The sequence below is a fragment of the Herpailurus yagouaroundi genome, unplaced genomic scaffold (assembly GCF_014898765.1).
Source record: "Herpailurus yagouaroundi ecotype Mexico unplaced genomic scaffold, PumYag 191, whole genome shotgun sequence".
Lineage (NCBI taxonomy): Eukaryota > Metazoa > Chordata > Mammalia > Carnivora > Felidae > Herpailurus > Herpailurus yagouaroundi.
Window position 1 is genome coordinate 2,733,406 of NW_024412422.1, and position 12,452 is coordinate 2,745,857.

Genomic DNA, 12,452 nt, shown 5'->3' on the forward strand with positions numbered 1-12,452 from the left:
GCATGAACGGGGGAGGGGCAGAGAGAGAGGGAGACACAGAATGGGAAGCAGGCTCCAGGCTCTGAGCCATCAGCCCAGAGCCCGACGCGGGGCTCGAACTCACGGACCGCGAGATCGTGACCTGAGCCGAAGTCGGTCGCTTAACCGACTGAGCCACCCAGGCGCCCCCAGGTTAATTTCTTTTTAAAGATAACTCTGTTTCTCAGGATGTTGCACAAATCAGAATTAATACAGATCTGTGAGTTACTCGTCCTTTCTGGTAGATCAGCATCTTTGCAGATGAGCCTTTCCTTCAGAAAGAAACATTAACAGAAATGTACCAGCTGGGAAGAGAGCTGTGTCAGCGTCCCACTTACTACTCACTGATTATGAACCTCAGGGGCCCTGTGCCTGGAACACATGGCTTGTTTTCAGCTGTGTTGATCCTCTGTGTCTGTGGAGACTCTGTGGAGACTCCCCGGCTCTGAGGGTCTTCGCTCCCTCTGCTCCAGCCCGGAAGCACCACCTGGGCCCTGGGCTGTTCGGAGAAGCTGGAAGCTCTGGATCACTGCCTTTATAAAGTAATAACGCTTTATTGGATTCAGTTGTAGAGTGAGTGATGCGTATACAAACTGTTGCGAAAATGGGTGCCAGCCTCAGGCCACAGGCAGCCGCTAGTAGCCTCCATAACCTTTAATGATCGCTGAAATCGCCTGGGTGATCATCACTGAGCCAGTGGGCGAAAACAACATTGAGTGTAATGATCAGAAGGAGGCCCAAGACCAGAGCCCAGATGTGCAAGACTTGGCAGTGGAGACGAAGGCCTGGGCCCCCCACTCACTCACCTGCCATCCTCTGGTCCCCAGACTTCAGGGAGTAGGAGAATGACACAAAACCCAGGCGGCACAGGGACCAGACGGTGTGGTCAGGCATGGAGGTCTTGCTGTGGATGTTGATCATTGTGGTTGTCACGGGGGCCTAGCTCTGAGACACCCCGTGGGCAGCCACCTCGTGCTCCTCCTTGAGCATCTCATAGGTTGGGGGGATGCCAGTGTGGGCACCAGGGAAGAAGGGCTGGGAACAGCTGTCAAGGACAGAACTTTTAGCAAGAGAAGAGACCGTGACGGTGCTCGTTGTCAATTCACGTTGTCTTTCTGGACACCCAACAAGTACCTGCTGTCTGTAGTCACCTGACTTGCTTCCTCTCCAGGTTGTAGAAGGAGTCTCTGTCTTATGGAAAATGCAGGAGAGTATTAAACAGGAAAAATGACCTCCAGACCTTTCTCTTTCACACCAGCTCTTAGCAGATCCCCTGCCCCAGCCCTGTCTGTAGTTCTTGCTCCCTCATCCTACACAGGAACGTTTGTTTGAACTTGCTAACATCTTTCTTTCTTTCTCTTTCTCTCTTTATTTCAAGAGTAGGGGAGGGGCAGAGAGAAGGGGAGAGAGAATCCCAAGCAGACTCTGCACTGTCGGTGCTGAGCCCAAGTCGGGGCTCGAACCCACGAACCCTGAGATCATAACCTGAGCCAAAGTCAGACGCTTAACCGACTGAGCCACCCAGTCGCCCCTGAACTTGATAACATTTCCCCTCTAGGCTTGTCTGTATCTTTTTACATCTTGTATTTAAAGAGCCCATATTGCAAGCATTTTAGAATATAAAAGCAACTTCTAAAAACATGGCAGTCAGCTAGATCTCCCCACCCTCATCGAGCAACATTCAGGAATGGAGTAAGAGAAATTGAGCCTCTTAGTCTTTGGGACCGTTCCGTGTGGTGTAGGTGGAGGGATTTTGACTTCTCCGTCTTCTCCCAGGCCCTTAACATCATCAGCGTCTTGCAGGTTTCTGCCTAGAAGGTGGGCGGGCGACTTTTTAAAACTTTCTTTGTTGGTCCAACAGGTGACCTGCCCCAACATCTTCAAATAATGATCAACCTCCTGCGTTGTGAAGATCGGATCAAGCTGGTAAGAAGAGATGAGAGTGGCAAGTTTTAATTTTTAATCGTGCGATTTGGTAGGGAATTATTCACGAGCAGTGGGAAGCAGGGCATTTCTGTGCTGCAGCAAATTCTTCCCCCCATATTTCACAAAAGCCCAAGCCAGGTTTGCTCACCATCACCCACACTGTCTGGCGAAAGGATGTACTTTCGGGGTCAGTCTGTGCTGGGTTGAGATTTTCAGTCTCTGGACTTTATCTGTTCACCCATTTGAGCGACTTTGAGGGATTTCCTCCGAGCCAAGCACTGTCCCTCGTGCATGGATATGAACAAGACGTGAGGATTAAGAATCTCATCTTGATTCCTGAACTCACAGGGGGAAAGGTAGAGCACAAAAGTCCTTGGTGTTGATTTGGTGACGGAAGGGGCCACCATCCGGAAAGGCAGGCCAGTGAGAGCGTCTTTGCCCGTCTAGGCCGTGCGCTTGGAGAGCGCCTGGGCGGAGCGGGTCCGGTACATGGTGGTGGTAGACAGCAGCGGGCGCCAGGACACGGAGGAGAGCATCTTGCTGGGAGTCGACTTTTCTAGTAAGGAGAGGTGAGTCTGGTGGGTGCTGCTTCCCTTCTGCGGTGGGGGGACAAGGGCTGCTGCTGGAGAAAGGCGTCTGTGGTCCTGTATCCGTGGAGATGATGGTGGGGTGTGTGATGGGCAGTGGGCGGTGGGGGTGGCCAGGCACGTGGAACCGTAGACCACACCATTCAGCTCTTGTGTGCCGGGCACCGTGCTAGATCCAGCCTCCGCTCTCAGCTCTGGGTCTAAGGAAAACTACACTGGGCTTAGAGGTTTACCACCGGGTACCATCAGGGGTACTGTAGGAGAGAGCACCTTAGCCAGGAAGGCTTCCTGAAGGAGGTGGCAGCTGTGGTGAACACCCAGGGACAAGCAGGAGCCAGCCCCGTGAGGCAGGGAGGGTGCCCTCCAGAGGGTCCCATGTTGAAGTGCGGGAGTGAAAGGCATCATAGCGAGCACCTCACCCTGTATCACTATCCCAAGTGGAATCCCAAGTCCTTGTTGACGGGTCCTTGGTCAGAAGCTTGTAGAGAGGTTTGGAGCCTCCCAATACCCGGAGGCCAGGTTAGTTGTATCATCATAGACCCTGTTATGCGTGTGCGATGAGTGTCAACGGCTCTTCTCGCATCTAAGATAAATGAGTATGTGTGAGATCGTTGTAGAACCTGGATTTGTGAGAACTGGATTAAGATGGGTTCCCACTATTCATTTTCAATCTTCTCACCCACCAAGGAAAGTGCGTGCGTTCTCCTGTGTATGGGGCAATGGGCCAGATGTGTGAAGAAACAGCCGTACGCAGTTCCCCACCCCAGAGAGTCGAGAAGCTTAGCGAGGAAGGAGCCATAACCAGAAAGCAGGGTGGTGGGCTCAGTGGCAGAGCGATGCTTCGGGTGGGGGGCGCTGTGGAAACACAGGAGAGGGGTGGGGTCGGAGGGGGCAAGCCAGAGGCCTTCCGCGGCCTGCGATGGCGAACCGAGTCTTCAAGGGCAGGTGGGCAGCAGGGCCGGTTCAGGGGTCGGGGCGAAGCAGGGGCGCGTTTGAAGCGCGTTGAAGGCAGATTCGATGGGAGGAAGGGAAAAGCCACAGAAGCAGTGAACGGTGTGGCAGCTGTGTGGTCACATCTTGTTCCCTGAGACAGCTGCCGTTAGAGTGACCAGGACCCTGTCGCTTGTTAACAAGTACACGAATGGAGACGGAGGGCGTTTTCTTCTATGACCTTCTTCCCGGTATGTGATAGCACTAGGAGGAAGTTCTGTGTGGCAACACTTTGGGAGAGAAGTGTGAGCTGGCGTCTGTGGCCTTGGGCTGGTTGGGAAGTCTGGATCTGGAAGCAGGTGTAGCCTGACGGGTCTTAGGAGCTGAGCTGGGAGGAGCCCCCCTGAAGGCCAGACGGCCCGGTACTTCTGACCCCCAGACAGGTGCTCTCAGAAGCAGGCTGCGCTCTGTGTTGTGGGCCGTTGTTGGCAAGGTGGTGAAGCAAAGAGACGTTTCATGTCCAGTGGTATTGTGGTTATTATTCTTTATTTGAGAGAGAGAGAGAGAGAGAGGGAGAGAGGTGGGGGGAGGAGCAGAGAGAGAGGGAGACACAGCATCCGAAGCAGGCTCCAGGCTCTGAGCTGTCAGTGCAGAGCCCAACATGGGGCTCGAACTCACAACCTGTGAGATCGTGACCTGAGCCGAAGTCGGGCACTTAACCGACTGAGCCCCCCAGGCGCCCCGGTGTTGCAGTTACATTTACTCCTCCAGCGATTATAATGCCCGCCTTTCCGAGTTCCTTCCGGGTCTTCCCTCACCATGCGTGGTCCATTCCAGTAACGCTCTCCAGCCCTGAGCCGGAACCTGCCTCCCTGTGGAATGTGCCCCTCATCTCTGCCCAGACCTCTGGAGTTGCCAGGTCTGCCCCTCCTGCCAACCAGCTCTGTTGCTTCCGTGGGGGAACACAGTGCAGTTGCCACAACACGTCCTCAGCGTCTCCTTGAACCATGAAACTGCCCCGTGGGGTAGGTCGCCCTGATTCATGTTTTACAAGTGAGGAATCCAGCTCATGAGGTTGGCGTGGTTACCCCAAGGCCATCCTCCTGGCGGGAGCAGGGCCTCAGAATTGGGACTTTTGCTGCAGACCTGCAGTGTAGACCCCACACTTCGATAGGCCGCAGCTCTCCTGTACACCCTGTTGTTGGTGAGTTTGTTCATAGGCTCAACCGCATCTGTATTTGTTAGCACTTGGCATGTGCACAGCGCCCTGCCGGGTGCCGGAGCCACATCAGTGAGAGAGCCCCGGCCTCTGCTCTCCGACCACACAGCCTGGAGGCCGTGACCGTAGCATTGGACACGTACGCACGCCCTTCCACGTCATCCTTGGCGGCTGGAGTAGACAGGCCTGCCCAAGGCTGGTGCGGGGGGCCTTGCGGCCGGGGAGGTGGGTCGGGTGGCTGCAGAGGGTGAGCAGGCGGTCAGAGGGGGACGGGCACCGAGTGGGCCTTCCTGTGGTCGGGCCTGAGCAGCCGCCCCGCGCATGCCCAGGTGTGTGGAGGTGGGGCCTGGAAACTGGGCGTTTTTCTGCGGCTTCCACGCTGACAGAGCACCAGGCACTTTGACTCGATCCTGGCTTGAAAGCAAAGCCCTGGTCCTTACCGGAGCTTTTGGCCCTGCCGAAAGCATGATACGCCTGTTTTTTTTTTTAAATCCCTGACTTGAGATTCTGCTTCCTTATTCTTAAAAAAAAAAAAAAAAAAAAAAAAAAAAAGAGCAAGAGATGGGTGTTGCCCACAAGGGGCACCTGCAGGGGGTTCCCGGGGGGTTGGTGCGGGTGCAGTGTTAGAGGGGAGAACACGTGGTAGTGACCGGCCCTGCCAATCCCCCGAGTGCTCTTTCAGAGCCATCCATGTGCCCCCTCGGGAGAGCGGAGCAGCCACTCGCAGGTTCCGTCACGCATGATGTTTTGTCTGGGACCCGGGGCGCTTGGAGTGCCGTGGGGGCTGCCCTCGTCGGTCTCGCGCAGTTCGTGAAGGACTTCCGCGGTTCCCTTGAGTTCCTCCCGCACTGGCCCAGCTGGCTCCTCTGTTCCTGCTATGCCGGGCCCCAGGGACTTGACACGGCCTTCTCGGGCAGCTGCCCCCGCCCACTCTATCCTTCAAGGTCATTCTTCCTCTAAGACCCCACTTCCCGTGTGTGCAAGTGCACAGGCCCTCCTTTGCTATAGAAATTTGACTGTCCGTCCCTGTAAGACTGGGAACTCACAGAATAGCAGATCGGGGCATGTTAAGGAATTTGCAGAGTTTTTACGGTCGTGTCATGGTCCCTGCTCGTGCTCTTGACTGTAGGGCAAGAGCCTGAGTGCAAGTGCTCCATGGACCTGGCCCCGCGCACACAGCACTCACTAGGCTCTTCCCCGTCTCTGTGATTTGGAGAGGCCAGCTTAGATGCTGCCCTTGCTTCGACTCCGGGCCTGGCCACGTGTTCCCAGGGCCCCCTCTACCCTGGGCTTTCCGCATGTCGGTTTGGGACTGCGAGGGGCCAGTCTGCACCGATACAGCCAAGTAGCTCCTGGGCCATCCGGGACTGGGCGTAAATTGTATTTTGCAGTTCTACAAAGGAAATATAATTAGCTGATCAAGTACGGGTAGGAGTGCAGGGCTGGGGCCTGAGAATTTGCCTAACACAAAAGGCTTAGTCTAATTTGACACGAAGGGCTGGAAACTGCCTTCCCCGAAGACAGAGAAGTAGAGGGTGGAAAAGGGGCCCACACGGTCCCCAGTGCTCCAGGGAAGAAGGGTCTCAGGGAGCTCAGAGCTCCCCGTCTGCAGTCACATGAGCATCCTGTCACTCCTAGGCGGTGACTAAGTGGAGGCAGAGGCGAGCATTCTAGATCCCTGGAGGTTGTCGGAGTTGGCCTTGGCAGCAACGGCGGTCTGTCACGAGCAGACTCTTTTGTAAACGCCTGAAGAATTTTCATAATAATCCAAGGGGACCCTCTGATAAAGCCCTTTCTTTCCCTCTGTGTTTTTCAGTGGCGCCTGTCTCCAAAGTCATTAAGTGTCATTTCACTGGTGGGGTGAGCAAAACAAAAGCAGATTAAGCTAGGTTTTAAAGCGCAGCTGTACAAAGGTACAGAAACAGAGGCCCGGAAATGAGCTCCAGTAATGGTGTTGGCACCCTCCCCACCCCCGCCACCCTCGGACAGGAGGCCCGGCTGGCTGCCACCACTCGCTTGCGTCCCCTGGAGTGCGTGTGGCCTTGTGCCAGGAGTGTGCCAGCCATTGGCGGCCTCACCCCTGCAGCAGCATGGGCGTGAGGTCAACTGCTTGCTCTCTGTCTCCCTGAGAGCCACAGCTGAGACCTGGTGTTTATGGTGCTCCACCCACACTTCGGTGGGGTCAGAGTCCCCTGTGACTATCTCCAAGTAGAGGTCACTGGTGACCCCCTCTGGTGAGGGCCGGTCCCAGGCTCCCATCTTCTAGAATCCAGTGGTGAGCGGTCCGTACGCGGACGGCCTGAGAGCTTCTCCCAGATACACATACAGCAGCCAGACCCAGGTCAGGTGGTGGTTTCCCCCTGCCAGCTGGCCAGGCGGGGTAAAGACAGAGAGGGAAGACCGTGCTTGGGCCGTGGATCCTAACTCCAAGGCATCTGCTCTTTCCTCCCGAGTAGTAAAAGCTGTACCATCGGGATGGTTCTCCGGCTGTGGAGCGACACGAAAATCCACCTCGACGGAGATGGGTAAGGAGATCTCTTTAATTCTTCCACTGTGGACTTTGAAACACCAAGCTACTTTGGGCATTGTTGGGTAATCATCCACAGGGTCACATGTGTGATGCGCTCATTACATCGGGAGAAACAGCATGCCCCTTAGTGAGCCACACAAGGAGGGGGACGTTTTGGCGTTGCACAAGGGCATTTGGGTCACAAAGTAGCAACGGAAGGGTATTCACAGGAGGTCCGCTGCATGTGAAGTTCAAGAGCAGCAGGCAGCTGATATTCACACGTTTACCTTGATGTGTTAGATGAATACTCAGTACGTGCCCTCCAGGTGGAGCTGGTCTCTGTAAGTTTGTAGTTGGAAAGGACACGGCAGGAGCCCCGTGGTCTGTGGGGGTGCCGGGAAAGACAGACAGACAGCTGGCAGGCGGAGCAGCATTTCAGGTGCCTCTCTGGGGGGCTGCAGAGGAGGAACCCTTCCGTTTGGCCTGGGCAGGTAAACAAGAGACTAAGAGCCATCCGGGTCCCACAGACATTTGCTTCCAAGGGAAATACGCGGGTTCTGCCATGAGTCGAAAGGAGTGGAGTAGAAGTTTATCCCTCCACTGAGATTCCAACGGTAAAAGTTACCTTGCCTCGTAGTTAGCATTCGGGGAGAAAAAGTAAAATGTGACTTTTTGGGGGGGGGGGCGGGGGAAAAGGTAGGATTATGGTTCTACTTTTTTTCCTTCTTAACCTTTTGCCTTCCATGAATACATTTCCCATGCAATTGCAAAAGTAACGGATGGCACACGTGGGGCAGGAAGTAGCCGCGGTGGGCTGCTGGGACGGTGGCAGGAACGTGAACGAGATGGCGTCAGATGGCATCGTTGCCCTTGCCAGGGTTTGTGTTTTTGACAGACCTCACATAGCTGGGTTGGAAGCGAACGTTCGTTTTGTTTTCCTTTTTCTTTTTCTTTTTCTTTCTTCCTACCGTTGCCCTTATTGGACGCAGTGGGCTGGCAGTCCCTTATCAGGAAGCACAAGACGCACTTGTCCTCAGGGTGTCCATTCGAGCCGCCGTCTCGCTGTGGGTACAGGGTCCAGTATCTCACCACGGTTCCGTTCTTTTCTGTTTGTCTTTCTCAGCGGGTTCAGCGTCAGCACAGCGGGACGGATGCACGTCTTCAAGCCCGTGTCTGTCCAGGCCATGTGGTAAGTGTGGTTTTAGAGAATTACATCGCCTTTGAAATTTTTTTTTTTTTTTTTTAGCTGCCAGCATGAATCGAAAGACCCCCTTCGATTTTAAGGCTCATTTAGGTGTGTGCGTGCGTGTGCGTGCGTGTGCGTGCGTGTGTGTGTGTGGCACAAAATGTGCATAACATAAAATGCATCATTTTAAGCATGCAATTCAATGTACATCCATGATGTGCAAACATAACCATCCATTTCTGGAGCTTTTCCTTCATCCCAAACAGAAAGTCTGTGCCCATTAAACACTCATGCCCTCTCTCCCCAGGCCCTGGTACCCTCTCTTCTACATTCTGTCTCTCTGACTCTGCCTATCCCAGGTCCCTCCTACAAGTGGAATCATACACTCTTTGTCCTTTTGTGTCTGGTTTATTTCACTTAAAATGTTGACGAGGTTCGTCCATACTGTAGCAAAAAAAAAAAAAAAAAAAAAAAATTTTTTTTAAGGTCATTTATTTTAAGAGAGCAGGCACGCGAGCAGGGAGGGCCAGAGAGAGAGGGAATCCTGAGCAGGCTCTGCGATGTCACCTCAGATCCCAACATCGGGGCTTGAACCCACGAACAGTGAGATGATGACCTGAGCTGAAATCAAGAGTCAGATGCTCAAGCAACTGAGCCACCCAGGTGCCCCCGTGTCCGAATCCTTTTTAAGGCTGAATGTTATTCCCGTCTGTGGTTAGACACTATTTTTCTGTTTATCCTTTCATCTATTGATGGGCATTTGGGTTTTTTCCACCTTTTGGCTACTGGCGAAGTATCTGTTTGAGTCCCTGCTTTCAGTTCTTTTGAGTATGTACCTAGAAGTGGGATTTCTAGATCACGTTAATGCTGTGTTTAACTTTTTAAGGAACCAAAACCATTTCCCACAGCGACTGCACCATTTTGCATCCCCCCTGAGCCGTGCACGAGGGTCCCAGTTCCTCCACGTCCTCTCCAGTGCCCCGTTATTTTATTTTATTTTATTTTATTTTTTCATGATGGCCCGCTCAAGGGGTGTGAAGTGGTATCTCATTATGGCTCTGATTTATATTTGCCTAATTAATTACTACTGAGCATCTTTTTGTAGGCTTATTGGCCATTTGGGTATTCTTTGGAGAAATGTCTATTCAGGCCCTTTAGCCGGTTAGGAATGGGGTTGTCTTTTTGCCATTCCGGCTGTCCAAATGTCATTCCAGCACAGATTAGCTTGTCCTTCGGGCCTGGCACACACTCGGTTTGTGCCATCCAGGGAACGGCACTCTGCCAGGCAGCGGGCATCTGGGAGGGCATAAAACAGAACATAATTCCTGTCCTCGTGGGGTTTAAAGTCTATTGAGGGAGGTGGCCGTAGCACAGACAGAGTCCCATGTTGTGCCAGGGAGTCCTGGGAGCGTGTTCTCACAGGGGCCTTTTCTGCCCTGGGACGCAGGGTGCAGGGCCTCGCGCACGCTTAGCCTGGAGGATGACGTAGCCGTGGGTAAAGTCTGCACCGGGTGAAACGGGTCGTGTCCAGCGCTTCTCCCAGCCCAGCGCAGGCATCTGAGAGCCCTCCTCATCGGGGGCGGGGGGGGGGGGGTGTGTCGCACAAACCACTTGTGCAGCAGACTCAACACAACAGTGCCTCTCTCCAGTAATCTGAAAAAGCCTCAGGAAAAAGCCGGTGGGGCCTGAGGAGAAGGGTTCTGCCCCAGTGTTTCAGGGTCATTACTTTTTTCCTCTGGGCCAGCAAGAGTTACCCAGAATTCTCCCATGGGCCACAAATCGATGTGGTGCTTCATTTTTACCTCGTCCCTTACTCTACACCACTCCCGATTCAGGATCATTCTGGGGAAAATCACAAAATCCTAATTCTCTCCATGTCCTGGATGTTCCTGGTGCCCCCGGATCGTTTCTTGTCTCTTTCTCTACAGGCAAGTACAAAATAGGCCCCCATGTTTTTCCAGAACTTAAGGAGCAAAACTAAATGTAGCAAATGTGCGGTTCCAGCCTGTCTCCTCAGGCAGCCTGGAGACGGGACGGGCGTGTCTGGGAAGCGTGCCCCAGAAGGCGGTGGCTTCTGTGCCGTCTCCGAGGACTCTCGCTCCTCTCCGGGGCTTCCCGCTTCCACTCTTCGTCAATGCCCAACTCACCCCATCCACTGAGAAAGTTTCAGCCTCGATTTTCGTAAAAAGAGTTTTAGAAAAGGGACCAAGCTGACCGTTATTGTGTACGTTTTCCGTGTTGTTCCTTCCACCCCACTCCTTCCCGAACCCCATCTTCATTTCGTTCCTGTATTAACCTGAGTTTCCAGAACCTCATTCCCCCGAGAGACCTAAGCCTTGAAGCGATTATACACTGATGGGAAAGGGTTCCAGAGTACGTCATTCAGAATGCGGTAAAAGGTCTCCGCTGTTAGTTAAAGACTCCTTCCTGCTCGGAGCCTCCTAGGCTTCGATGTGGCTCCTAAATTCAGGGTATCCCCACAGCCACAGAAATAAATCTTCATTCTTGGGAGTTATGGAGTGTGAAGGGCTCTGTGAGCCAGCCTGAGCAGGCGATAACAACATCTGTACTGTTGCCTTGCTGGGCACGATAAAGGATGTCCCATCCACTCTTGGGTTCAAAGCTTGTGTCACGGAGACTGGGCGTGTTAATCTGGAGGTTCCGGGCTGCTTTGTGTCCCCCCGAGAACCCGGTACACAGCAGGGTTGACTCCGGTAGGAAGTTCTTTAGGGATCGCCCCCTGCTTGGCCCCTATCTCTGCCCCCAGTCAAGGGGAAGGCCCAGCACTCCTGTGCCTCCCCCGGGCCTGACCCTGTCCCCCCTCCTCACCCCAGGTCTGCCCTGCAGGTCCTTCACAAGGCCTGCGAAGTGGCACGGAGACACAACTACTTCCCCGGCGGCGTGGCTCTCATCTGGGCCACCTACTATGAGAGCTGCATCAGCTCCGATCAGAGCTGCATCAACGAGTGGAACGCCATGCAGGACCTGGAGTCCACGCGGCCCGACTCCCCGGCCCTGTTTGTGGACAAGTAAGTATGGCGCTGCCTTGCCCACGCCGGCCGACCCGGAGTCTGCATGAGGTGACACCTGCCCTGCAGTCCGGCGACCGAGGGCCACCTCTCCCAGGACCAGCGTTCCGAGCGGGGGTCCCTAACCTGCTGCCCGTGGGTGGTCTTTGGCTCCGCGATGGTGTGACCACCCTCCCCCACCCCCCATTCAAATCAGAGACGGGTTCCAGCGTGAATGCATTTCTGGGGCACAGCTCCCTAACTCCTGTCAGCTTCTCAGAGGAACTTGCGGCCCACGTGCGTCACTGGCTCTTGGGCAGTGCCCTGGGGTCTGGCCTTTCCTCTTCAGGTGGCTCAAGACTCAATTTCCAAAGCCTTTCCCTGTGCTCCTAGGAGTATTCTAGAGCCATTGTCCTGGGATCCTAAAATACAACTGCACCAGCACTGGCCAAGGGCAGCCTGCCTTAGAGGCCACGATCGAGTGGCCTATGTCACGTGGCCTCCAACAGAGCTCAGGTGGCCTGAGGCCACATACACTAAATGAGAAGTCTGGGTCCAGAAGGAAGTGGCCCTTCTGTCTTGGTTAGGACTGTCCTCCCCCTGAGTTGTATGTCCCTCTGGGACTGCATTAAGAGGGCCATGGACGGAGAGGTCAGCCTGAGTGAGGAGAGGACCAGAAGCCACATTCCATAAAGCCTCAGATTATGAGAGGTTTGGGGAGAACGTTAGTTGTCTTTGAGTACATAAAGGGGCGTCCTGTGGAAGAATTATCCTGGTCTGTGTAGAACCAGGGCTGATGGGTAGAAGTTACTGGGAAACGTGTAGATTCTCCACGTTAGAAGGCCATCACGGGGGGGCGCCTGGGTGGCGCAGTCGGTTAAGCGTCCGACTTCAGCCAGGTCACGATCTTGCGGTCCGTGAGTTCGAGCCCCGCGTCAGGCTCTGGGCTGATGGCTCGGAGACTGGAGCCTGTTTCTGATTCTGTGTCTCCCTCTCTCTCTGCCCCTTCCCCGTTCATGCTCTGTCTCTCTCTGTTCCAAAAATAAATAAACGTTGAAAAAAAAAAAAT

General features: G+C 54.2%; 1 protein-coding gene across 6 annotated transcripts in view; it reads left to right on the top strand.

The window, feature by feature from the left end:
* Positions 1-12,452, top strand: part of SSH1 (slingshot protein phosphatase 1) — a 59,742-nt gene that overhangs the window by 31,594 nt on the left and 15,696 nt on the right. For 5 of the 6 annotated variants that reach the window (XM_040443644.1, XM_040443647.1, XM_040443646.1 and 2 more), the window contains 5 exons: positions 1,880-1,944; positions 2,392-2,513; positions 7,137-7,205; positions 8,313-8,378; positions 11,210-11,404. In XM_040443644.1, the coding sequence (XP_040299578.1) occupies positions 1,880-1,944; positions 2,392-2,513; positions 7,137-7,205; positions 8,313-8,378; positions 11,210-11,404 (517 nt within the window). Of the gene's footprint in view, positions 1-1,879; positions 1,964-2,391; positions 2,514-7,136; positions 7,206-8,312; positions 8,379-11,209; positions 11,405-12,452 lie in introns of those variants that run through there. The other variant, XM_040443650.1, reaches the window with a different exon arrangement.